Genomic DNA, 27,171 nt, shown 5'->3' with positions numbered 1-27,171 from the left:
TGTGAACTTCCTTGGGAAGGCACCCTGTTGACTTCCATTACCTAGCTGGCCTGGGAGGAGAGCTGGCTAGGTAAAGGCAGGTGGCATCTTTAACAGGAAATTTACAGTTCTGCCTGGAATGTTACTGACCCTATTTGGCCGTCTCCTCTCAGCAGCAGTGGTCACCTTGGAAGCTGGGCTGAGTGAAGGGCTTTTCAGCTTAGAGCCAGTAAGATCTGTGGCTCTGACCTGGACGTCCTCCGACTCCAGGGCAGTTCCATTTCCAGTGATCCAACTCTTGGCAGAGCTACTAAGGCTCTTCACAAGCTGACTTCTGCTGAAGCCCAGGCTTACCACATTGAAAGCCACTGCAGTGGACTGGCCTGTTGGGTCTCCTTGAGGGCAGATCACTGTACAGAGCTACATTTAATAGGCCTGCCACCTATCTTTACATTGCTTCTGATGCCTAGCTTTTTCCTCCTGGTTTTTGTTAAAGCAGACCAGAGGATGCAAGTCAAGGAGGTGCTCAAGTCCCATCTCTAATTTTCGGTGGCCTAAACTAGAAGTCTATAATTACAGGCATGTTATATAGTGGTTTATGTTGAGGCAGGCAGTGCCTGTCAGGAAAGCTATGTCCTTACTTTAAAACTTTCTTTCCCTTTGTTTGGTCTGAAAGGGAGGTTTTCCCTGTTTACTGTTTACTTCGCTGATGGCAAAGTAAATCTAGGTATGAAATTATAATAAGCTATTATTTTGACTATGCTATTACAGAAAATGTTAGCCATCCCTTTTATAAGATCTAAAGATTAAATTGTGCATCTTTCTCCATTCTCTCTTGACCTGTTTCTGTTGAGAAATCTGTCAGTCTGATGGGAATTCCTTTAAAGGTGAACTGCTGTTGTGCAAATTTTAGAATATTCTTTTTTTTTTTTTAAAGAGATTTATTTATTTGTAAGTCAGAGTTACAGAGAAGGAAAGAGAGAGAGAGAGAGAGAGAGAGAGAGAGAGAGAGAGAATCGATCTTTTGTCTGTTGGTTTACTCCCCAGATGGCTGCAATGGTTGGTACCAGGCAGGTCAAAGCCAAGTGCCAGGAGCTTCTTCCAGGTGTTTCACTTGGGTAACAGGGGTTCAAGCACACTTGGGCCATCTTCTCCTGCATTTCCCAGGATATTAGCAGGGAGCTGGATTGGAAGTGGAGCTGTTGGGACATGAACTGTTGCCCAAATGGGATGCTGGCACTGCATACCACAACACTGGCCCCTTATGTCTTACTTTTGAAAGTTAAGTAAATATATATATATATATATATATATATATTAGACAGGTAGAGTTAGACAGTGAGAGAGAGAGAGACAGAGAGGAAGGTCTTCCTTTTTCCATTGGTTCACCCCCCAATGGCTGCTACAGCAGGTGGTTGTGGCCGGCGTGTTGCGCCAATCCAAAGCCAGGAGCCAGGTGCTTCCTCCTGGTCTCCCATGCGGGTGCAGAGCCCAAGCACTTGGGCCATCCTCCACTGCATTCCCGGGCCATAGCAGAGAGCTGGACTGGAAGAGGAGCAACCGGGACAGAATCCGGCACCCCAACCGGGACTAGAACCTGGGGTGCCGGCGCCGCAGGCGGAGAATTAGCCTAGTGAGCCGCGGCGCCAGCCACAATAAATAAATCTTAAAAAAAAAAAAAAAAAAAAAAAAAAAAAAAGAAACTCCCACAGTCACAAGATGCAGGGGGGTGCATGATCCATCCTACTAGCTTCCCCATTCTCGGCCCCAGCAGCCTCTGGCATCTGGAGAACTCCTTGCTGTTCCCTGACTCAGGATGGTGTTCAACTCCATCTCCATCACAGCAAGTTGAGTATGGTGCTTTGAAAGCGGGGAGAAGAAGGAGGCAACATGACTTCCCTTTCCAGAGCAAAGTTTCCCAGAACCCTGCCAGCTCCTCATGGACTCAAATCCCGAGGACACCGTAGAATTCTATTTCTGTCAAAGCCACCAGTGACAGGGGCCAAGAAGTCTCCTGTCAGGTTATCCTGACAGGATAGCGCTTTTCAGCTGGCAGCTGGCCATGTAGATTCAGGAGTGGCTAGCAGTCTAGTGGGTGGGGTATGTCTGTCCTCTCTCCTCGCTGCCCCATGGAGTCTCTGTTTTGTCTGTTCTCCACAGGAAATTTCTTTCAACATGTTCCCTAGGAACATGGGACTTACTTTGTTTTTCCGATATCTCTGGCTGAGGTCCGTGTAGCTTTTTGCTGTTCAGCCATCTTGGATCCCTGTTATGAATATCTTTTTTTAAAGATTTATTCTTATTTATTTGAAAGACAGAGTTACGGAGAGAGAGGTCTTCAATCCGCTGGTTCACTCTCCAGATGGCCGCAATGACCGGAACTGCGCCAATCTGAAACCAGGAGCCAGGAGCTTCCTCTGGGTCTCCCACGTGGGTGCAGGGGCCCAAGGACTTGGGCCATCTGCTGCTTTCCCAGGCTATAGCAGAGAGCTGCATCGGAAGAAGAGCAGCCGGGACTAGAATTGGCACCCATATGGGATGCTGGCACTTCAGGCCAGGGCTTTAACCCGCTGTGCCACGGCCCCTCTTATGAATATCTTTAAAAGCCTTCTGTGTGTGCCTTGCCCCAGTTGCAAACTCCCTAATTAATAGCCATGGTGATTTTTGTATTATTGTTCCCTTTACTTTCTTCTTTTAAAATAAATTTATTTATTTGAAAGGCAGAGTTACAAAGAGAGGGAAAAGGAGAGAGAGAGAGAGAGATCTACCATCTGCTAGTTCACTCCCCAAATGGCTACAGTGGCCAAGTCTGGGCTGGGCCAAAGCCAGGAGGTTCGTCTGGGTCTTCCATGTGGGTAGAGGGGCCGAAGGACTTCAGCCCTCTTCTGTAGCTTTCCCAGGTGCACTAGCAGGAAGCTGGATCGAAAGTGGAGCATGGGCCAGAACTTGAACTGGTGCCCATATGGGATGCTGGTGTTACAGGTGGTGGCTTAACCTGCTATGCTACAATGCCAGTCTCTCTTCTTTTTAAGAAATACTTTATTTTAGTGAGTGAGTGAGTGTGCAAGAGGACTGCTCCCCTTCTCCTGGTTCTTTCCCCAAATGCCTGCAATAACTGGGTCCAGGCCAAAGCTGGGGGCGTGGAATACCAGCCAGGTCTCACATGTGGCTGCCAGGAACTCAGTTATTTCAGCATAACCAATCATTGCTTTGTTCTAGGGTCTGCATTCAGAGGAAGTTCTTATCAAGAGTTGGAGGTGGGTTTTATACCCCTGTCCTCTAAGATAGAATGCTGCAGGCATGTTAACTAGTATCTTAACCACTATGCTAAATGCCCACCCTCCCTTTTATTTATTGTTGTGTAAATTTGTGTTGTTTTCTATAGTATATAGAATTTAATTTTTGAAAAAAGAAAGTAGCAAGCACAGACCTAGCTATTGTAAGAAGGCAGAATTGTTTACTGTTAGAGGAAGTCTCCCAGGAGAATGTAAGCTGAAGAGAGTTTCTGGTAACCTATGTTGCTCCAACTTCACTGGAGTTTATGTGTCTTTTTTAGGCAGTCCAGTGCACAAACCTTTTTTTGAGATCTGGGAACACAGAGCTCAACACAGGTCATCTGGCCACTAGAGATAGGGCCAGGTGCTAGGTGTTGGGCAAGAATATGGTTCAAGGGAATGGGTTACTATGTGTTTTTTGATTCTGAGGTTACTATTGCCCACATGGAATTTTAAGGATTTTTTGGATAGGAGACCTCAACTGATGAGGTATTAGGTTGAGTAGAAATGCCATCACCATATAGTTCAGGTAAACCAAGTATCCTTGAGAATGTGGGTTGGGCTCCCTACGGCAGTACATCCTTGGGTCAGTAAACATGGTATATTGGCAGTGGGGGTCTTGGTGATAAGAGCTTATGTGGCCACTGAAATCACATGGTTACAGTCTGGATGGATCACCCTTCATGCCAGGACTTGTTGTTTGTTGATTTCTGTATGAAAGCCATTCTAACAGGGGGTGAGGTAAAACCTCATTGTGGTTTTGATTTGCATTTCTTTGACATCTGGTGATCCTGAGCATTTTTTCATGTATCTGTTGGCCATTTGGATTTCCTCTTTTGAAAAATATCTGTTTAAGTCCTTAGCCTGTTACTTCACTGGGTTGTTTGTTTTGCTGTTGTTGAGTTTCTTGATCTCTTTATATATTCTGATTATTAATCCTTTATCATCAGTTGCGTAGTTTGCAAATACTTTCTCCCATTCTGTCGGTTGCCTTTTCACTTTGCTGAGTGTTTCTTTTGCAGTGCTGAAGCTTCTCAATTTGATGTAATCCCATTTTTCAGTTTTGGCTTTGATTGCCTGTGCCTCTGAGGTCTTTTCCAAGAACTCTTTGTCTATGTCAATGTCTTGTAGTGTTTCCCCAATGTTCCCTAATAATTTGGTGGTATCAGGTCGTAGATTTAGGTCTTTAACCTACTTTGAGTGGATTTTTGTGTAAGGTGTAGCTTCATACTAATGCAGGTGGAGATTCAGTTTTCCGAGCACCATTTGTTGAAGAGACTGTCCTTGCTCCAGGGATTGATTTTAGCTCCTTTATCAAAGATAATTTGCTTGTAGATGCGTAGATTGATTTCTGGTCTGTTCTGTCTCACCAATTTATCTATCTGTTTTTGTACAAGTACCAGGCTGTTTTGATTATAACTGTTGTGTAGTATGTCTTGAAATCTGGTATTGTGATGCCTCTGGCTATGTTTTTATTGTATAGGATTGCTTTTTGCTATTTGACTTTCTTGTGTTTCCATATGAATTTCAGCATCATTGTTTCTATATCTGAGAAGAACGTCCTTGGTGTTTTGATTGGTACCTTAAGTATTTCTTAAGAACCTCTACCTGTGTTCGATTTTAAGGCTTTTTGTTTTGTTTTGTTTTGTTTTACAGTTGCTTTTGAATATGTTAATCAAGTGTTCTGTATCCTATTTCTTTATTAAAAAAAACTTTATGGAAAATTTCAAAACATAACCAGAATAGAAAGAAAAGCATAAGAAATTGCCTTGCAGTCTTCACCCAACTTCAGCAATTAATATATATATATATATTTTTTTTTTTTTTTGACAGGCAGAGTGGATAGTGAGAGAGAGAGATAGAGAGAAAGGTCTTCCTTTTGCCGTTGGTTCACCCTCCAATGGCTGCCACAGCTGGTGCTCTGCGACTGGCGCACTGCGCTGATCCGAAGGCAGGAGCCAGGTGCTTCTCTTGGTCTCCCATGGGGTGCAGGGCCCAAGCACTTGGGCCATCCTCCACTGCCTTCCCGGGCCACAGCAGAGAGCTGGCCTGGAAGAGGGGCAACCGGGACAGAATCCGGCGCCCCGACCGGGACTAGAACTCGGTGTGCCGGTGCCGCTAGGTGGAGGATTAGCCTATTGAGCCGCGGCGCCGGCCAGCAATTAATATTTTTAAAAAGATATATTTATTATTTGAAAGCAGAGTGACAGAGACAGGGAGAGCCACACACACACACACACACACACACACACACGGAGGCAGGGGAGTAGGGGAGGGGAGAGATCAATCTTCCCTTTGCTAGTTCACTCTCCAAATGCCCACAATAGCCAGGCCTGAGCCAGGCCAAAGTCAGGAGCCAAGAATCCCATCTTAGTCTCCTACTTGGGTAGGAGGAACTGAAGTCCTTGGGCCATCATTTCCTGCTTCTCAGGCGCATTAGCAGGAAGTTGGATTGGAAATACACAGCAACTGAGACTTTAACTGGTATGCTGGTATGGGATACAGGTGTCTCAAGTGGTGACTTAACCACCTGTTTCCATCTGTGAATGCCATAGCGCTTTTCTGACTCATTTGTTGAAGAAACCAGGTTCTTTGGAATTGGCTGATTGATTCTTTGTTATTCTTTTATTCGATCTTCTAATCCTTGAATTTCCTATGAACTATTTTCTAGATGTAGAGGATTGATTAGATTCAGATTCAGTTGTATTTTGGCAAGTGTGCCTCATAAGTGATGCTGTATATCTTCAGTTACATCCTATCAGGAGGCACATAAATTTTGATTATCTTATTACTGGTGATGTTAAGATTGATGAATGAGTTCAGATAGTGTCATCAGACTGATCCTTTAGAGTTTCTCGCAACTTTTACCCAGTGATTTTGGCAGACATTCTGTACATACTTCTTTTTCAGCATTAAAAGTGTTAAATTACTGTAGCTATTTTTCTTCAGCCTTCCACTTCATTTTTCCATCAATAATGTATAAGATCACATTAAAAGTGAAGGAATTTTGTTTAATGATTCAGAGCTTGACTAATAAACTTGCTTGTATCCTAAATTTATGTGGTTGTAAAAATATTTTAAAATTTGGTCGGCGCTGCGACTCATTTGGCTAATCCTCCGCCTGCGGCGCCGGCATCCCAGGTTCTAGTCCCAGTTGGGGTGCCGGATTCTGTCCCGGTTGCTCCTCTTCCAGGCCAGCTCTCTGCTGTGGCCTGGGAGTGCCGTGGAGGATGGCCCAGGTCCTTGGGCCCTGCACCTGCAGGGGAGACCAGGAGGAATCACCTGGCTCCTGGCTTCTGATCGGTTGGCCACAGCACGCCGGCTGTAGCGGCCATTTGGAGGGTGAAACAATGGAAGACCTTTCTCTCTGTCTCTCTCACACTGTCTAAATCTGCATGTCAAAAAAAATTATTTTGAAATCTATGCATAGTTTTTTCAGAATACACGTTTTCCATTAACTTTTTGAAGGTCTTGTATGTGTGTGTGTGTGTGTGTGTGTGTGTGTTAATCAAATGAGTTTAAGAGTCAGTCTGGCTGGGGCCAGCACTATGGTATAGCAGGTAAAGCCACCGCCTGTGACATTGGCATCCCATTAGTGCTGGTTTGAGTCCTGGCTGCTCTACTTCTGATCCATCTCCCTGCTAATATGCCTGGGAAAGCATCGGAAGATGGCCCAAGTATTTGGGCCCTGTCACTCATGTGGGAGACCCAGTGGGAGACCAGAAGAAGCTCCTGGCTTCAGCCTGGCCCAGCCCAACGCCGGCCATTTTGGCTATTTGAGGAGTAAACCAGTGATTGGAAGTCTCTCTCTCTCTCTCTCTCTCTCTCTCTCTCTCTTTCTTTGTAACTCTTTCAAAAAAAAAAAAAAAACAATAAATCTTAAAAAATAAAAGAAAAAAAAGCATCGATCTGTTTGGATCAGTGGCCTAGAAATTATGTCTTTGTTTCCTGTGTAGTGGTGCTAGCTTAACTTCAGTGCTCTGCTTTTTGGGGAGCAATCAAGGGATACTGCTGAAGAAACAATGCAACTCAAATTTGCTGTGAACGTTATTTCTGAGGCTCTTAAAGAACTTTCTGTTTGTCAGTTTTTGGCTCTTCAGAAGACTATTGTGAATCATTTTGAGTATTTGGTCAAATGTTATAAAGTTTGTTTTGAGTAATGAGCTTAAAAGAATATGCAGTTCTTAACTTTTTAGGAACACACATAGTACTCAAACAGTACTTTACACTTTGTGTTTCTGTGTGGGTGCAAAGTGTTGAAATCTTCACTTAATGTATACTAAATTGATCTTCTGTATATAAAAATAATTGAAAATGAATCTTGATGTGAATGGAATGGGAGAAGGAGCAGGAGATGAGAGGGAAGTTATCGGGGGGAAAAGCCACTGTAATCCAAAAGCTGTACTTTGGAAATTTATATTTATTAAATAAAATTTTTTTCTTTTTTTTATTTTTTTTAACTTTTATTTAATGAATATAAATTTCCAAAGTATGGCTTATGGATTACAATGGCTTCCCTCCCATAACGTCCCTCCCACCCGCAACCCTCCCCTTTCCCACTCCCTCTCCCCTTCCATTCACATGAGGATTCATTTTCGATTCTCTTTATATACAGAAGATCAGTTTAGCATGCATTAAGTAAAGATTTCAACAGTTTGCTCACACACAGAAACATAGAGTGAAAAATAATAGATGATTTTTTAAATGATGATGAAATCAGATCAGACCTATTGTCATGTTTAATCCCAGTGAGAGTCAAGTTGGGAATTGATAATTTCTTCTTCTTCTTCTTCTTCTTTTTTTTTTTTTTTTTTACAGAAGATCAGTTTAGTATACATTAAGTAAAGATTTCAACAGTTTGCACCCCCATAGAAACACAAAGTGAAATATACTGTTTGAGTACTCGTTATAGCATTAAGGCTCAATGTACAGCACATTAAGGACAGAGATCCTACATGAGGAGTAAGTGCACAGTGACTCCTGTTGTTGACTTTACAAATTGACACTCCTATTTATGGCATCAGTAATCTCCCTATGCACCAGTCATGAGTTTCCAAGGCTATGGAAGCCCTCTGAGTTCTCCGACTCTTATCTTGTTTAGACAAGGTCATAGTCAAAGTGGAGGTTCTCTCCTCCCTTCCGAGAAAGGTACCTTCTTCTTTGAAGACCTGTTCTTTCCACTGGGATCTCACTCACAGAGATCTTTCATTTAGTTTTTTTTTTTTTTTTTCCAGAGTGTCTTGGCTTTCCATGCCTGAAATACTCTCATGGGCTTTTCAGCCAGATTGGAATGCCTTTAGGGCTGATTCTGAGGCCAGAGTGCTGTGAGGACATTTGCCATTCTATGAGTCTGCTGAGTATCTCGCTTCCCATGTTGGATCGCTCTCCCCTTTATTTTAAATAAAAATTTTTAAAAAAAGGAATACAAAAATTTAACATTTTGCATCAAGTTATTTCCTGGTAATCTATTTGTATAATTTCTAAGTCTCTTGATTTAAGAATTTTACACTGGGTTTAGAAATTACCTTATAATTCTCAAAAAGTATGTCTTCAGTGATAATTTAATTATGTTAGAAATTATGTTAGAAGGGGCATGCATTTGGTGAATAAGTTTTTTTTTAATGATCTTGTTTAACAGGCTGATAGGTGAAATAATTTTTAAGATTTAAACATAATTAAAAGTACTAACTTCTTTCCTCCTCTTTAAACAAAATTCTTTTCTCAAAAATTTCTGTTAGGTAACAGAAATCCAAGATTGGAGTGCATCAAGCCCACACAGCGCAGCATATGTTCTCTGGGATAATGGTGCTAAGAACCTTTATAGAGTTGGCTTTGAGGGCATGGTAAGTAGTGAAGACCCACAACAGATGAAAATATTGGATGGGTAATGAAAGGAAATAATAGCCCTATTGTGCTTTTTTAATGATTTCCTTTTGTCAAAATGCAATCATCTGAATTATGATTGTATAATAGGAAGGAAATTTGTAAAGTGAGAATTTAATAAACTTGCAAGTTATTTATTTTTATTACGGTTTAAACTATTTAATAGTGAATATGATTTTACCCTCAGTTAATGTTTCGAGTACCTTACTATATACTGACTATGTAGAGCTGATCTCTTATCTTGTAAATATGAGGGATTTATTTACTGAAATCTACCAAAAAGACTAAGGATCATTGGAAAGACTATGCCTTGGAGCAAGTTATGTGGAACAGTGTTTAAGTCACTGTAATACTTACATCCCAGATTGTAGTATCTGGTTAGAGTCCCAGCTACTCTGCTTCTGATCCAGCTTCCTGATAATATATACCTTGGGAGGCAGCAGATCATGGATCAAGTATTTGGGACTGTGCTACCCATGTGGGATACTCAGATGGAGTTTCTGGCTTTTGACTTCATCCTGGCCCATTCCTGCTTATTGTAGGCATTCGAGTAGTGAACCAGTAGATGGAAGATCTTTGTCTGTTTCTCTGCTTTTCAACTAAAAAATGAAAAAGAAAAAAAAGACAACTCTTGTCATAGACCTGAAGAAGAGTATTACAATGAGATTTTATCATGTATTTCTATTCTGTGCTCTGAGAGCTTATAACAATTATAGTAGGCATTAAAATTTTTTTTAAGGATATTTTGTATTTTAAAGAATGTTTTAAAATTTATTTATTTGAGAGGCAGAGAGATGGAGAGAGAGATTTCCTTTTGTCAGAATGCAACGATCTGAATTACGATTCTGCTGGTTCATCTTCCTTCTGCTGGTTTACTCTGCATATGACCACAGTAATTGGAGCAGGACCAGGCCAAAGCTACTGAGGAGCCCAGAACTCAATCTGGGTCTTTCATGCAGGAGGGAAACAAATACTTCAGCCATCACCTGCTTCCTCCCAGGTACACATTAGCAGGAAGCTGGAATTGGGAGCATACATGGGACTCAAAACCAGACACTCTGATATGGGATGTAGGTGTCCCATTTGGTGGCTTAACCACTACACCAAATGCCTGCCCTGTGTTTTTTAAAATATAGTATAGATAACTGAAAATGATTGGCCTAGCAACATCTATAATTACTTGAGTGTTTATGAGAATGATAGAGATTTATTCAATGGATTACCTTATATTTCAGCTTTTCACGAATCATTACTTGAATATTGGCCTTGTTCTTTTATTTATTTATTTTAAATTTTTTTAAAGATTTATTTTATTTATTTAAAAGACAGAGTTACAGAGAGAGGTAGAGACAGAGAGAGTGTCCATCCACTGGTTCACTCCCCAGATGGCCCTGCAATGGCCGGAGCTGCGCCAATCTGAAGCCAGGAGCCAGGAGCTTCTTCCGGGTCTTCCACATGGGTGCAGAGGCTCAAGGACTTGGGCCATCTTCTGCTGCTTTCCCAGGCCATAGCAGAGAGCTGATTCGGAAGTGGAGCAGCCAGGACTGGAACTCGTGCCCATATGGGATGCTGGCACTGTAGGCAGCAGCTTTACCCCCTGTGCCACAGTGCCAGCCTCACAAAGAATTCTTTAAATTTCCTTTTTTATCACTTGTGTCCTCCATTAGGAAATGAGAAAATATCCCATTGTCACCTTAATTCCATTTATATATTCAACCCAGCCATGTGAGTTTAAGCAAATACTTTACTTGCCAATTTTTATCATTGTATTTAACACCAATTGTCAGTTTTTCATTATGTTCATGCCTGTGCCTGTTTTTCAAAAACGTTATTTATTTATTTGAGAGGCAGAGAGAGAGACAGAGAAAAAGACAGATACATCTTCTGTCTGCCAGTTCATTCCCCAAGTGCCTAAGATAACCCGTGCTGGAACAAAGCCAAGAACTCAATTGCGGTCTCCCGTGTGGGAAGCAGGAACCCAAATATTTGAGCTGTTACTGCTGCCTCCCAGGATCTGTATTAGAACGAAGCTGTAAACAGGCATGGAGCTGGGACTCCAACCCAGGTACTCCATTGTGGGTCCCGGCCATCTTAAGTGATGACTTAACTGCTAGGTTAAACACCTGATGCCCTACCCTGCCTGTTTTGTTTTGTTTTCTTACAGATTTATTTATTTCTTTTGAAAAGCAGAGTTACAGAGAGGGAGAGTGGGAGAGATCTTCCATTTGATGTTTCACTCCCCAAAGGCCACAATGGCTAGGGCTGGATGGGTCCCAAGGCTGGAGCCAGGAGCTTCTTCTGGGTTGCCTGTGTGGCTGTAGTGGCCCAAGTACTTGTGCCATCTTCTGCTGCTTTTCTCAAGCACATTAGCAGGAAGCTGGATTAGAAGTAGAGCAGCCAGGACTCAAACTGACCCTGTTTTTAAATTGTGGATTTTTGTAGCATCTGCTTCACATTTGAAGGCTTATGTGCTATATATACTCTGATACCTAATGAGTAGTATATGTAGATTGATAGTTGAGTAATACTCTTTTATAGAGTTATGGTGTTATTTATTTAATAAGATTTCTGTTGATGGCTGTTGGAGTTCTGCCATCCCCCTGCCTCCCCTGTGCTCCTGCTTCCTGCAGTGTGTTTGTAAGCATCTTTGTGTAAATGTGTTTTCACACATTATGGTTATATTTTCATAGGACAGTTTCCTAGAGTAGAACTCCTGGGTTAAAATATCACATTAAAACGATTTGACCCCTCTGTGTTCTTGGTCAGAATTGAGTGACATTTGATGTTCTGATGGCAAAAGTAGCTGTAAAAGAGTATGTATAAAGGAGCTCATTTCCCTAATTGATTAAGATATAGTGACCTCCTACTATATATACCAGGTACCTTTAGGTAAATCTACCTTTAAATGTTCATAATAACACCCAAAGTTGTTGTTCTAAGTCCGTGTATTTTTGGTACTTTTTATTATATCACAAATACTTCTCCGTTTAGATAATTAATTAATTTGTTTTCTTAAAAAAGGTAAGTTGAAAGGAATGTTAGTTAACCAATTTAGGGTAAAATAAAGCCTAAGTTTGATATAAATAGGAAAATTAACAAGGAATCAGAAGACTGGATTTGGTTCAATCCTTTTCACTTTGGACTTTTTTTTTTTTTTAAAGGTTTATTTATTTATTTGAAAGGTGGAGTTACAGAGAGGGAGAGCAGAGAGAGAGAGAAAGAAGTCTTCCATCTGCTGGTTGACTCCCCAAATGGCTTCAGTGGCTGGAGCTGGGCTGATCTGAAGCCAGGAGCCAGGAGCATCTGTGTCTCCCACATTCATACAGGGGCCCAAGCATTTGAGCCATCTCCCACTGCTTTCCCAGGCCATAGCAGAGAGCTGTATAGGAAGTAGAGCAACTGGGACTTGAACCAACGCCCATATGTGTTGCCGTTGATTTCTTAACAATGTTGCAGTGGATTCCTTTCTGAGAGGAACAGCATGGTGGGGGCAAGAGGCGCGGAGTCACCACACAGACCCCGGGAGTCGGGTGAAAGCAGGCTTGAGGCGAGCAGTCTGCAGACTCGTTTATTTCAGTTGAAACTACATCTTATATAGCCAAGACCAGCCAATCTGGTCAAAGGGCGGTCTATGCCCCATCCAATCACTGCCTGCCAGGCAGTTTCCAAAGCCATCCAAACACAGCCTGCCAGGCAGTTTCCAAAGCCATCCAATCACAGCCTGCCAGGCAGTTTCCAAAGCTATCCAATCACAGCCTGTTTGTTGCCAGGCAGTTCCAAAGCCATCCAATCACAGCCTGCCAGGCAGTTTCCAAAGCCATCCAATCACAGCCTGTTGCCAGGCAGTTTCCAAAGCCATCCAATCACAGCCTGCCAGGCAGTTTCCAAAGCCATCCAATCACAGCCTGTTGCCAGGCAGTTTCCAAAGCCATCCAATCACAGCCTGTTTGTTGCCAGGCAGTTTCCAAAGCCATTCCTGAGTAACTAATGCTCGCTTGCCAGTGGCCACCTTGGCATGGCCCTCTCATTCCACTACACATATGGGATGCTGGCACCACAGGTGGTGGCAGCCCCTACTTTGGATTATTGAGTTTTGGATTATTTCCTTTCCTTGTCTTCATTTTCCTTTTATACAAAAGAAATTAGTATTTGCTTTACACTTATATATCTCATAAAGTCTATTTAAGAGATAAAATGAGTTGTTTTGTTTGTTTTTGGTAAAAGTGTCTGAAATGGAAGTATTATATACATTTTAAATGCTAGGTATTTATTGTAGTTCTTTTTAAAAGCATGTGTAAAGATTCAGGTACTTAATCCTGAACTTTAAAGCAAGCTAATGGTACCTAAAATACATCCTGTGTATCTAGAGTCAGGTTTATAGTTTTTGACTGGCGCTTTTTGAAAGCCATGCTTATTGTGATTGGTAACCCAGATGACTGAAGTTGTAGGTATGTTCTGAATGAACACTTTGCCTGTTTCAGGTATTGCCCTGTATTTGAAGTTTTCATGGGTAATTTTTCTGGTTCTTTTCTTCTTAGTCTGATCTGAAGTGTGTCCAGGATGCCAAAGGAGGTTCTTTCTACAGAGATCACTGCCCTGTGCTCGGTGAGTTAGAAGATTAAAGAAAATTTCTGATTAATGGTGAAGAGTCAGTATAATGTTTAAATTGGATTAAAAATTAATTACCATTAAATTACTTAGAGAAATATTTCTTTGGTTTTAAGCTGTTTGTTCTTTTTTTTTTTTTTTGATTTATTTAGTGTCAGAAGGGGTATTAAACTCTTTAGAATTGATATACCATTTAGGTCTTAGTATATAATTGAAACCTTAGTTTTTTAATCATAAACTTATATCATTGAAAAATTTTGCATTGCAATACATCAGTGTTGTATTCATCCACTTTTGAGAATAGAATTTGACAATTTAGTGATTATATAAATTCTTAGAATTTCTCTAAAATTACTTTCTTAATACAAGAACAGCTTCAAGTTAAGGTAACAATAAATATAATTTCATGTATCATTAAAATAAAAATAGATCAATACTAAATTCATTTTAAATTTTTTATTGTTGTTGGAATGAACATTTCTCACTATTTTCTGATTATATCTTTAGTTTTTGAATGCTTTTCTTTGCTAATGAGCCTTGTGTTTTCCACTTTCCAAGTCATTTTCCTTGTCTTTTTGGTAAAAAATACAATATTCTTGCAGCATACTTAAATTTAAATTTTTAAAAAAAAATATATATATTTTTTTTGAAAGGCAGAGTTACATAGGGAGGGAAGAAGAGAGAGAGAGAGAGAGAGAGAATCTTCCGTCCATCGGTTCACTCCCCAAATGGCTGCAACAGCTGGAACTGAGCCAGTCTGAAGCCAGGAGCCAGGAGCTTCTTCTGGGTCTCCCCTGTGGATGCAGAGGCCCAAGCACTTGGGCCATTTTCCACTGCTTTCCCAGGCGCATTAGCAGGGAACTGGATTGGAAGTGGAGCAGATGGGACTTGAACCTACGCCCGAATGGGATGCCAGTGCTGCAGGTGGCAGCTTAACCTGTTATGCCACAGCACTGGCCCTGTTTTATTCTTTTTTTAAAAAAACTATTTTATTTTACTGTTTCTTTTTTTTTATTTATTTGACAGGTAGAGTTATAGACAGTGAGAGAGAGAGAGACAGAGAGAAAGTTCTTCCTTCCCTCGGTTTACCCCTCAAATGGCTGCTATGGTTGTAACTGCACTGATCCAAAGCCAGGAGCCAGGTGCTTCTTCCTGGTCTCCCATGCGGGTGCAGGGGCCCAAGCACCTGGGCCATCCTCCACTGCCCTCCCGGTGAGCTGGCCTGGAAGAGGAGCAACCGGAACTACAACCCGTCGCACATATGGGATGCTGGCGCCGCCGGTGGAGGATTAACCGAGTGAGCCACGGCGCCGGCCCCTGGCCCTGTTTTATTCTTAAGAAAAGTAGAATGTAGGAAAAAATACTCATTTTTCTGATGAGGTCAACCATTTTTCTTGTTTTCAGAAACTTTCTTGTTTTATGTCTTGTATTCATTAGAAAAATGTGGGATCAACATGCATTTTTTGGATCCCTCAGTCTAGTATTTGATGATCATGAATCATTTAACTCAGAACTAGTTTCTGAAAGTAATCTATGGGGTAGACTTTGGAATAGTTACAAGTGGGGCTGGTGACGCTGAGGTCCCATGCTGATACTGGTTCGAAGCCTGGCTGCCACACTTCTTTTTTTTTTTTTTTAATTTGACAGGCAGAGTCAGACAGTGAGAGAGAGGCAGAGAGAAAGGTCTTCCCTCTGCTGGTTCACCCCCCAAATGGCCGCCATGGCCGGTGCACTGCGCCAATCTGAAGCCAGGAGCCAGGTGCCTCCTCCTGGTCTCCCATGCGGGTACACGGGCTCAAGCACTTGGACCATCCTCCACTACCCTCCCAGGTCACAGCAGAGAGCTGGACTGGAAGAGGAGCAACTGGGACTAGAACCCGGCGCCCAAATGGGATGCCAGCACTGCAGGTGGAGGATTAACCAAGTGGGCACCGGCCCCACTGCTACACTTATCCAGCTCTTTGCTAATGCATCTGGGAAAGGAGTGAGAGATGACCCGAGTGCTTGGGCCCCAGCACCCACATGAGAGACCAGAAGAGGCTCCGCCCTCCTGGCTTCAGCTTCAGCTTGGCCTAGCCCTGGCCACTGTGGCCATTTGGGGAATGAACCAGTGGAGGGAAGATCTCTGTCTCTCCTTCCGTCTCTCTCTCTCTCTCTCTCTCTAACTCTACCTTTCAAATACATTAAAAAAAAAAAACCTAAAATAAAATAGTTAAAGTACTCTTTAGGCAAAATTAATAATAAACATTTGGGGCTGGTGCTGTGGCATAGCAGTAAAGCCACTGCCTAAAGTGCTGTCATCCCATATAGGTACCGGTTCAAGTCCTGGCTGCTCCACTTCTGATTCAGTTCTCTGCTATGACCTGGGAAAACAGTGGAAGATGGCTCAAGGCCTTGGGCCCCTGCATCTGTGTTGGAGAACTGGAAGAAGTTCCTGGTTCCTGGCTTTGGATCAGTGTAGCTCTGGCCATTATAGCCATATGGGGTGTGATCCTGTAGATGGAAGACCCCCCACCCCTGCCTCTCTGTAACTCTGCCTTTCAAATGAAATAAATAAATCCTTCAAAATAAACACTTATTAATAAATATTTGTACTTTGGAGAAAAAATAACTGAAGGGTTTTTTAAAAAATTTATTGACTTGAGCAGAATGATAGAAAGGAAGAGATGGGGAGAGAGAGATGTTCCATCTTCTGGTTCACTCCCCAGATGACCCCAGTGGCTAGGGTTGGCCCAGGCCAAAGCCAGGAACTTGGAACTTCATCTAGGTCTCCCACATGAGTGACAGGAATTCAAGCACTTGGGCTGTCATCTGCTGCTTTCACTGGTGCGTTATCAGGAAGCTAGATCAAAAGCAGAGTAGCTGGGTCTTGAACTGGCACTTGAGTATTGGATATGGATGTCCTAGGCAATGGCTTTACCTGCTATACCATATCATCTGCTCTGTCCAGGTTAGTTATCGTGATTCTTGTGTAGTGTTGGTTAACAAGTCATCCAGGCAGAGAACTAATATTTTCAACATCCAGAACTTTGTATTCTGACAGAGTTCAGTAGGCTTTTGATTCTTCTTAGTCTTTGTATAAAATCATTGTGTTATTTCAGTTGTCAAGTCTGATTTTTTTAACTGTCAGTTCTACAGTTTCATATAGTAAATTCTTAAAACATTTTATGATTATATAATACCTAAATATAATACCTAGAGAATATTCTTTTAAAAAATAATTCAGTTTCATGTTATTTCTTTTCTTTCCCTTGAAAATACAGGTGAGCAGAATGGCAACAGGAATCCTGGTGGATTGCAGATTGGTGACCTGGTGAATATAGATCTTGACCTAGAAATTGTACAGTCTTTGCAGCATGGTCATGGAGGATGGACTGATGGAATGTTTGAGACTTTAACTACAACTGGAACTGTTTGCGGCATTGATGAAGATCATGACATTGTAGTACAATATCCAAGCGGCAATAGGTTGGTGATATTTCTCAACTTCTGATAATTGTAAATAAAGTTAGTATATAGAGAAGAGAGCCTTAAAACATACGCTGTAACCATAGATTCATTAAAGGTAGCTCTTAGACGGTAAAAACCTAGAGTACTTTGATAAGGTGGAAGGGAACAGATGGTAAGAATTTTGTGCATTATGTGTATATGTGAATTTATCTGGGTATAGTTATGATACAATATTCTATACCCATTTTCCCTTCAGAAGTAGAATATGTTATGTGATTATTAGATTTATGAATATCTAAGAATTTCTGTGTTCATAATGGGCTATATGAATCTATCCTAAATGAGAGAGGTAAGTGAAATTTCCTCTGGCCACTGTCTCCAGGGTGATCTCTTGATAACACAGCTCTCCTTTGCACTAAACGTGTACACATAAACAAACCTTTATAAGTGATATAGAATTGCGTGTGTTTTCTCACTGCAATAAAATGTTGGATGTAATGTGATAGGTAGGTAAAGCAGAGTATTCTGAGAGTAAGAGCAGTCATTAAAATTTTTTTTGTATTTAAAAAATTTAAAATAAAAATGTGCATATTTTTGGAGTACTTACTGTGTGATGTTTTATTTATTTATTTATTTATTTTGCCCATAATCAAAACTTTATTGAAAAACTGACATCAAAATAGGGGATAACTTGTATACCTTAGAAAATCAAACAAAATTACATTATCTTAGTAGATTCACTAGAATCACTGAACTTATGATAAGGCTTTCTGTGAGAACACAAATCCAGGAGGTTGTGTGGGTCACTAGTGTTGCTTTCTTCTAAAGGAACAGCCTTCTGTGAGTCGGGCCTTTCCTCCTGTAGGCTGGCACAAAACTGTAGAACAGCCTACACAAAGAACCACTGTTTGGGCATGGCTGAAAACCGTGGTGATCTTGTAGCAACCTGGGCATTTTACGTCCATAAAATAAGAATTCGGACTTTGAACTAGCCGTTTCTTTTTATGTTTCTTCTTTTCCTCCTCCAAAGAGGGATGGAGTAAATCTCTAGCCAAGGGCATGTCGGCGGTCCGCGAGCCCGGCGCCTCTCACTGGTTCTGGCTGTGTGTGATGTTTTATTACAAATTGTATAATGCACAATCAGGGTAAATATATTTATTCTTTCAAGTACTTAACATTTCCTTTTTTTTAAAGATTTGTTTATTTATTTGAAAGGCAGAGTTACAGAAGACAGAGGCAGAAAATGGCTGGAGCTGAGCCAATCTGAAGCCAGGAGCCAGGAGCTTCTTCAGGGTCTCCTAAGCAGATGCAGTGGCCCAAGGACTTGGGCCATCTTCCACTGCTTTCCCAGACCATAGTAGAGAGCTGGATTGAAAGTGGAGCAGCTGGGACTAGAACCGGTGCCCATATGGGATGCTGGCACTGCAGGCCACAGCAGTGGCCTATACCATAGCACCATTCCCTAACATTTCTTAATAATAAAAACATCCAGGGATGGCATTGTGGCACAGCGGGTTAAAGCCCTGGCCTGAAGCGCCGGCATCCCATATGGGTGCCAGTTCTAGTCCCGGCTGCTCCACTTCTGATCTAGCTCTCTGCTATGGCCCAGGAAAACAGTGGAAGCTGGCCCAAGTCCTTGGGTTCCTGCACCCGTGTGGGAGACCTGGAGGAAGCTGTTGGCTCCTGGCTTCAGATTGGCTCAGCTCCGGCCTTTGTGGCCATCTGGGGAGTGAACCAGTGGATAGAAGACCTCTCTCTGTCTCTACCTCTCTGTAAGTCTGTCTTTCAAATAAATAGAATAAATCTTAAAAAAAAAAAAAAAATCCAAGATCTGTCTACTAGCCTTTTTTTTTTTTTTTTTTTTGAGTAATCATCTCTGATGGGCCAATCAGAAAAAACTTCAGAGAGAAAATTAATGCTTGGAGTAGGTTTAGAAGGTAAGCTAGGTTTTTCCAGGACAGGGAAATACTCTAGGCAGAGAAAGCAGCTTGAGTCAGTATTGCTGTGTTCAGGCATCAAAGTAAGTCTGATAAATTTTGCAGTATTGACAGAATGAGTACTGAGAATGGTTGATAAGGCTGAAGAGAAAACTTGTATATCTAATGTTTATTCTTAACTTCAGAGACACTACTTTATTTTTAAGGTTACTTGGTTATTGGAACTTAGTAAATAGGTTTTCATATGGTGTGACCTCTCAGAGTTGTTTTTTAATATGCTATTACCCATGTGAATTAAGAGGCTATAACATGCTAGTACAGTAGAAACTTATCTGACAAAAGAACCGACCCTTTTTTGATTTTTGGAGTTCAATTTGGTATTGGGGGAAGTGTGTTATATTGTGGCATCTGGTGGAGGATTAAGTAATCATTAAAATGACAGTTATGAAGACAGGAGAAGTATGGAAAAATACCTTTGTATAGTAAAGAAATCAGAATTCAGATTTGTTTTGATACAGTGATTACAAATGTAAAATATTCATTCATGGCAAATTTTTAATCCATGAAATTGGCAATAGTAAGGTGAAATGGTACTTTTTTTGTAGAGTAGTTGACTCTGATTTATAAACAAATACTTTTTAAAAAGATTTACTTATTTATTTGAAAGGTAGAGTTGCAGAGACAAAGGGAGAGAGAGAGAGAGATCTTCTATTCACTGGTTCACTCCCAAAATGGCTGCAATGTCCAGGGCTGGGTCAGGGGTCTGGGACTCCATCTGGATCTCCCACATGGGTGCAGGGGCCCAAGCACTTGGGCCATCTTTGGCTGCTTTCCAAGGACCATTAGCAGGAGCTTGCTTGGAAGTAGAGTAGCCGGGAATTGAACCAGTGCCCATATGGAATACAGGTGGTAAATTTGTTGTGCCCCAATGCCCTAGCAAATACATCTTTGATCAAGTAGTTCTAAGAATTTATAGTGAGGGCCAGCACCGTGGCTCACTAGGCTAATCTTCCGCCTGTGGCTCCGGCACCCCGGGTTCTAGTCCCGGTTGGGGTGCCGGGTACTAGTCCTGGTTGCTTCTCTTCCAGTCCAGCTCTCTGCTGTTGCCTGAGAGGGCAGTGGAGGATGGCCCAAGTGCTTGGGTCCCTGCATCCGCATGGGAGACTGGAAGGAAGCATCCGGCTCCTGGCTTTGGATTGGCGTGCAGCGCTGGCCATGGCAGCCATTACGGGAGTGAACCAATGGAAGGAAGACCTTTCTCTCTCTCTCTCTCTCTCACTGTCTAACTCTGCCTGTCAAAAAATCAAAAAAAAAAAAAAAAAAGAATTTATAGTGAAATACTGATTCTGTGTGCACAGATTCATATGTAGAAATGTTGTTTATAATACTATACATACTAGTGAAAACTTGGAAGGACTTTAAATGATAGTTGATAGGAGAATGGTTAAGTACATTAGTATATCTCCAGGCTATGGGCTGGGGTACTCTGTGGTTGTTAAATTTAATTAAGTAGATCTATAGCTGTGACATTGAAGATTAAGTCTTCCACCATGCATTCTTTGAAAAAACAAGTCACATATTTTATAGAGAAAATAAATATTCTTTAATTCTGTCAATGTACTGAATGATATACATTGTATAACTCAGCATATTGATGGACGATCTATAATGATACACAATAGAGTATTAATAGTGATTTCCAGTGGGGTAGTAAGAGTGATCCAGGTGTATCTGTGTGAAATTAGGATTCTCACTTTCACTTTCAATTTTTCTGAAATGATTGAATTTTTAATAATGATTGTGTATTATTTTTACAGCAGTTTTTTCTTTTTTTTTAACTTTTATTTAATAAATATAAATTTCCAAAGTACAGCTTTTGGATTACAGTGGCTTTTTCCCCCTCATAACTTCCTTCCCACCCGCAACCTCCCATCTCCTGCTCCCTCTCCCATTCACATCAAGATTCATTTTCAATTACATTTATATACGGAAGATCAATTTAGTATATATTAAGTAAAGATTTCAACAGTTTGCACCCACACAGAAACACAAAATGTAAAGTACTGTTTGATGACTAGTTACAGCATTAATTCACATTGTACAACACATTAAGGACAGAGCTCCTACATGGGGAGTAAGTACACAGTGACTCCTGTTGTTGACTTAACAAATTGACACTCTTGTTTATGGCATCAGTAATCACCCTAGGCTCTTGTCATGAGCTGACAAGGTTATGGAAGCCTTTTGAGTTTGCCAACTCCGACCTTATTTAGACAAGGCCATAGTCAAAGTGGAAGTTCTCTCCTCCCTTCAGAGAAAGGTACCTCCTTCTTTGATGGCCTGTTCTTTCCACTTGGATCTCACTCGCAGAGATCTTTCATTTAGTGTTTTTTTTTTTTTTTTTTTTTTTTGCAAGAGTGTCTTGGATTTCCATGCCTAAAATACTCTCGTGGGCTCTTCATCCAGATCTGAATGCCTTAAGGGCTGATTCTGAGGCAAGAGTGCTATTTAGGACAACTGCCAATCTATGAGTCTGGACAGCAGTTTTTAAAAACATGCAATGGATAATATATCTAGACAAAATATAATAAAACATTAATGCTTGCATTAGGTTGGTGTGATTGTATCTAATTCTTTTCCCAAAATTGTATAATACAGTTATAAAAAAGAAATATAAATTGTTCAGAGTGTAAATGCAAGAGATTGCAATGTGTATGTTTTTTGTCCTTGCAGTGTTTAAGAATGTTGTGTAATGAAAAAAGGAAAACAGAGAAAGAAATAGAGTGTTGTATTAAAATTTAGTAAGCTTACCCATTTTGAGTTTTGCTTTGCTCTTATAGGTGGACATTTAATCCTGCGGTTCTCACTAAAGCAAACATTGTCCGAAGTGGAGATGCTGCTCAAGGTGCAGAAGGGGGTACCTCGCAGTTTCAAGTGGGTGACCTTGTACAAGTTTGTTATGATCTGGAAAGAATTAAACTTCTACAGAGAGGACATGGTGAATGGGCTGAAGCAATGCTTCCAGTAAGTATATATAAAATAGTTTGACCAGGAATTATATTGTGCTTAGGTAGTTTTTAAAAGCGAATTAATTTTAGAAGCTAAATTGGCATGAACCTTCTTAGATTTGTACTCTCAGAGGGCAGCTAAGTATACTTGTGCTTTTTGTTTTTCAGTTTATTTAGATAAAGAAAATTCAGAAAGGGCTGTAGTTAATATTTTTGTTATTTGAAAGATTTATATATTTATTTGAAAGTCAGAGTTACACAGAGAGAGGAGAGGCAGAGAGAGGAAGAGAGGTCTTCCATCCGATGGTTCACTCCCCAATTGGCTGCAATGGCTGGAGCTGCACCGATCCGAAGCCAGGAGCCAGGAGCTTCTTTCTGGTCTCCCACGTGGGTTCGGGAGCCCAAGGACTTGGGCCATGTTCTACTGCCTTCTGAGGCCAGAGCAGAGAGCTGGATTAGAAGTGGAGCAGCCATGTCTCGAACTGGTGCCCATATGGGATGCTGGTGCTTCAGGCCAGGGCGTTAACCCGCTGTGCCACAGCGCTGGCCCTATAGTTAATATTTGTTTGATAGAGTTGTTAATGGGGAATGTGATAATGGTATATGGCAACAAAGGCTCTCCTGATGCTTAACCTCAGAATGAGATAGAATGTGCTTATCCAGTCTCCAGTGCTGCTGGATGACTATGACTTCCTGCTTTGGGGACCTGCAGATCAATATGTGCACCTTGTGAGGATGCTTTGTTCCCAGACAGCTGTAGTTTGACTTTGTGTTTATTCATCCAATGCAGTTTTTCATGATTAACAACAACAGATAATTTTGTGTATTCTTCCCTTTCTTCATCTACTCTTTCTCTGTCACTTCTGTATTGCCCTGTTTCCTCCTGCTACCCTCCATGCTGTCTTGTCCTTTGCCCTGAAAAGCCCTCCTTTCTGCCCTTTTTCCCTCTCGTCTCATCAAGTCCCAGCTCCCGTCCTATTTGTCCTTCCTTTTGTACCATTTAGTGCTCCTGTCCTGTGCTATGTACTTCCACTCCTGTCCCTTTAGTATCCAATTAACCCTAATATGCTGTGTTGGCCAATCCCTCTCTCCTGGCTAGTTCCACCTTTTCTTTCTACCCAGCCCCAGTTCCTGCCCTAGCTACTCCCTTCTCATCTTATTCTGTCTCTCCTCCCTGTCCTTCTTGTTGTCCTCTTCCCCCATTAGTCCATCGTGTGTCTGTTGGGCTTCAGGGATCCAGTAGTGAACAAAATATAAAAGAAGAAATCCTTTGTGGTAGTGCTTTCATTCTAATTTGTTCAATATTCATGTATGCAAATGTACACAGATACAAGTGTTGTGTTAGCAATATTGTAAGTAGGTGGTGGTATGGCATCCTTAATTTAAAGATGAGAAAATCAGAGCTGAACTGGTGGTCTGGTAACTAGCATCTGGTGCTGCTGTTGCTATAACCTGAGTTTGACTCCTGATAAGACTTGAAGTAAAACTCTGCACTGGAATTTTGAACCCAAATCTGTTTTACTTTAGAGCCTAAGTACTATTTCTGCTGAATAAAACTGCTGTATAACTAAAACTTCTAGAAAATTTCTAGAAGGGAATTCTGATATTCCGGTAGGTAGTATAGATTTTGAATCTTCTCAGATCCTCTTGATAAAACAAACTACTAGGTTAGTATATCTCCCTCCCTGCAACGAAGTCATAAACGTCTATAACAAAGCTAGAGAGAGTAGTCTGTTGAACCCTAAAAATGTGAATGAGTTGAGATAAGCCACTAACAGCTTCTGGGTCTACATCTGTCTGTGTGGCAGCAGAGTGAATTAATGCACTTCATAGACTTGAGAACAGGAGAACTGACTTCAAAATAGCCAACAAGTATTCCTGGACTAGTGTAGTTTAATAGTACTGTGACAGTTGAACCCAAGAGGAATATTGTGGAGTCCAGTTTGGGATGAAAGAAAATAGGTCCGTGTTAAAGTCTGTAGGGGACGAAAGATTAAACTGGTGGCTGGATGCCTGAGCCTGATTTTGATGTATTTGGGTTTACTTCCCATATCCAGCTCCTGATTCCAATTTCCTGTTAATGTGAACTCAGGTAGGTAACATTGATGGCTCAAATAATTGTGAGACCTGGATTAAGTGCCTGTCTCCCAGCTTTGGTCCCCGGGCCCCTGATGACATTTGGGGAGTGAACCAGTGAGGGAGCTCTCTCTATGTGTCTTTGTCTCTCTGACCCTCAAATTAAAAAAAAAAGTGATAGAGGAAGAGGTTAAAGGTACATATGAATTGGACATACAAGGGAAATGAGACAATGTATTTTAAAAATTTTTTAAAAATTGGCCGGCGCCGCAGCTCACTAGGCTAATCCTCCACCTTGTGGTGTTGGCACACCAGGTTCTAGTCCCAGTCGGGGCGCCGGATTCTGTCCTGGTTGCCCCTCTTCCAGGCCAGCTCTCTGCTATGGCCCGGGAGTGCAGTGAGGATGGCCCAAGTGCTTGGGCCCTGCACCCACATGGGAGACCAGGAGAAGTACCTGGCTCCTGCCATCAGATCAGCGCGGTGCGCTGGCCGCAGCGGCCATTGGAGGGTGAACCAACGGCAAAAAAAGGAAGACCTTTCTCTCTGTCTCTCTCTATCTCACTGTCTGCTCTGCCTGTCCAAAACAAACAAACAAACAAACAAAAATTATTTGAGACACAGGAAATGAGGGAGGGAGAACACTCCTATCTACTAGTTTACTGACCAAATGTATACAGTGGCTGAGGCTGGGCCATGGCTGTAGTGAGGAACCAGGATCCAGGAACACAGTTTAGGTCTCACAAGTGGATGGTAGGAACCTAATGATGTCAGCTGTCAATGTTGCCTCCTAGGGTTTGCATTAGAAGGAAGCTGAGTCAGGAGTCAAGAGCCAGGAATGGAACGCAGGTACTCCAGTATGACATGCCAGGTATAAATGTATATACTCAGGGACATTTATATGTAAAAATATTAGAGTAAACCTAACTATTAGGACAATACAGACTTTATATTTTAAAAAGCAAATGATGGAAGGATAGACTGAAATTAAAATGTTAGCTGTATAAAAAGAGAATAAGGATATAGGAAACAAAGGTACAGGAAGATATCTTTAAATGTCTTGTTTTATAAGTTTGATTTGGAACCACACAAAAATTTTATATGATTGTAAAACAAAAATGTAGACGGGAACTCCTCCAAAAGAAGGAAAGTAAAATGAAACAAAGGAAATTAAACTTTTTTTTTTTTTTAAGATTTATTTATTTGAAAGGCAGAGTTGCAGAGAGAGAGAGAGAGAAAGAGATCTTCCATCTGCTAGTTCATTCTTTAAATGGCTGCAACCCCTGGCCAAAGTCAGGAGCCAGGAACTCTATCCGTGTCTCCGTGCAGGGGCCCAAATCTTCCTTGCTGCTCTCTCAGGTACTTTAGCAGGGAGCTCTATTAGAAGTGAAACAGCGGGCACATGAACTGGTGTTTATTTGGGATGCCATTGTCACAGGCTGCAGCTTAACCCTCCATGCCACAGTGCTGACTCCCTAAATGTGTTTCTTATGGACATAACCATACAAGTAGAGAGAGGTACTTTTTAAACTCAGATATTTGTCTTTACAGTTAACTCCTTCTCCCCCTTATCTGTAGTTTCACTTTCTGCTGTTTCAGTTATCTGAAGTTAACTGTAGTCTGAAAATATTACTGCTGTGCAATGAGAAATTAAGGTATTTTGAGATAGAAAGAGAAAGACCACACTCATTTGATTTTTATTATAGTATACTGTTGTTACCCACTTATTTTATTTCTTTTTTTAAAGGTTTATTTATTTATTTATTTGAAAGAGTTACACAGAGAGAGGAGAGGCAGAGAGAGAGAAGTCTTCCGTCCAGTGGTTCACTCCCCAGATGGCCGCAATGGCCAGAGCTGCGCTGATCTGAAGCCAGGAGCCAGGAGCTTCTTCTGGGTCTCCCATGTGGGTGCAGGGGCCCAAGGACTTGGGCCATCTTCTACTGCTTTCCCAGGCCATAGCAGAGAGCTGGATGGAATAGGAGCAGCCAGGACTCAAACCAGCACCCCTATGTGATGCTGGCACTGCAGGCGGTGGCTTTATCTGCTAGTCCATGGTGCTGGCACCTTGGGCCATTTTACACTGCTTTTCCAGTTCCATTAGCAGAGAACTGGATCAGAAATGGAGCAGTCAGAACTTGTACCAGCACACATATGGGATGCCAGCATTGCAGGTGGCAGCTTAACTCACTAAGCCACAGTGCTAGCCCTTACTGTATATCTTATAAGAGGAGTGTTCTCTAAATATGTGGAAAAGGGATATTTGGTGATATTTCAGAATCTTACTGTATGTGATAATGTTGATACCATTTTGAGATTCTTGATTGTGGCAAAAAAGCAAATGTATGTTTTATTCTAATTACATTACCCCGGCAGCCTCAGAACCAAAATTACGAGTGGGAAAAGGAGCTAGAGTTGTAATATAGAAGAGATGAAGCAAAAACTCTGTACTCTTCATGTTGAATTGGAAGAGTGAACTCATGATTTATTTTATCTTTAAAAATATAGTAAGACAAAAATAATCAAAACCAGAAACTCTTATTTTCTACTTTTATCCATGGAACACTCTAGAAGTGGTCACCATTCTAATAACAGTAACAAACTTTAGTGCCTGGATTTATGGCTTTGAAATAGACTTTCCCTAAGTAGAAAACAGTCTCTTTGGAGAACTGGCTTATTTTATCTGTTTTGCAGGAAGTGAACCTCATCCTAGATAGCAGGAAGCTATCAAATGCTTCCAGGCTTATGTTAAGCAGACTGGCAGGCATTTTGAAGGGTTTCATGCTTAACCAAATACAGAGGGCAGGTGAACCTATTAAGCTACACCAATTAGAAAAATTCAAGCCAAGATGGCGGAATAGGGAGGGAGCACACCAATGGTCCGGAAAGGGAAGGTTCAAATAGGGGTGAGAATTTGTAGTTTTGGGGAAAGGGAGGCTCTTCCAAAACGGGAGAAACAGG

General features: G+C 41.4%; 2 protein-coding genes across 2 annotated transcripts in view; one reads left to right on the top strand and one right to left on the bottom strand.

The window, feature by feature from the left end:
* MIB1 (MIB E3 ubiquitin protein ligase 1) overlaps nucleotides 1-27,171 on the top strand; it is a 164,424-nt gene that overhangs the window by 46,278 nt on the left and 90,975 nt on the right. The window contains exons 4-7 of the mRNA XM_002713451.5: nucleotides 8,993-9,097; nucleotides 13,676-13,742; nucleotides 17,009-17,213; nucleotides 21,973-22,156. Coding sequence (XP_002713497.1) covers nucleotides 8,993-9,097; nucleotides 13,676-13,742; nucleotides 17,009-17,213; nucleotides 21,973-22,156 — 561 coding nt within the window. The remainder of the gene's footprint in view (nucleotides 1-8,992; nucleotides 9,098-13,675; nucleotides 13,743-17,008; nucleotides 17,214-21,972; nucleotides 22,157-27,171) is intronic.
* LOC108177134 (small ribosomal subunit protein eS27-like) lies at nucleotides 17,812-18,292 on the bottom strand. The gene has a single exon (XM_017344068.3). The coding sequence runs from the start codon at nucleotides 18,254-18,256 to the stop codon at nucleotides 18,002-18,004; it is 255 nt and encodes an 84-aa protein (XP_017199557.1). The 5' UTR covers nucleotides 18,257-18,292; the 3' UTR covers nucleotides 17,812-18,001.

The sequence above is a fragment of the Oryctolagus cuniculus genome, chromosome 10 (assembly GCF_964237555.1).
Source record: "Oryctolagus cuniculus chromosome 10, mOryCun1.1, whole genome shotgun sequence".
In the NCBI taxonomy this organism is placed as follows: domain Eukaryota; kingdom Metazoa; phylum Chordata; class Mammalia; order Lagomorpha; family Leporidae; genus Oryctolagus; species Oryctolagus cuniculus.
This window is presented reverse-complemented; position numbering and strand designations above follow the sequence as displayed.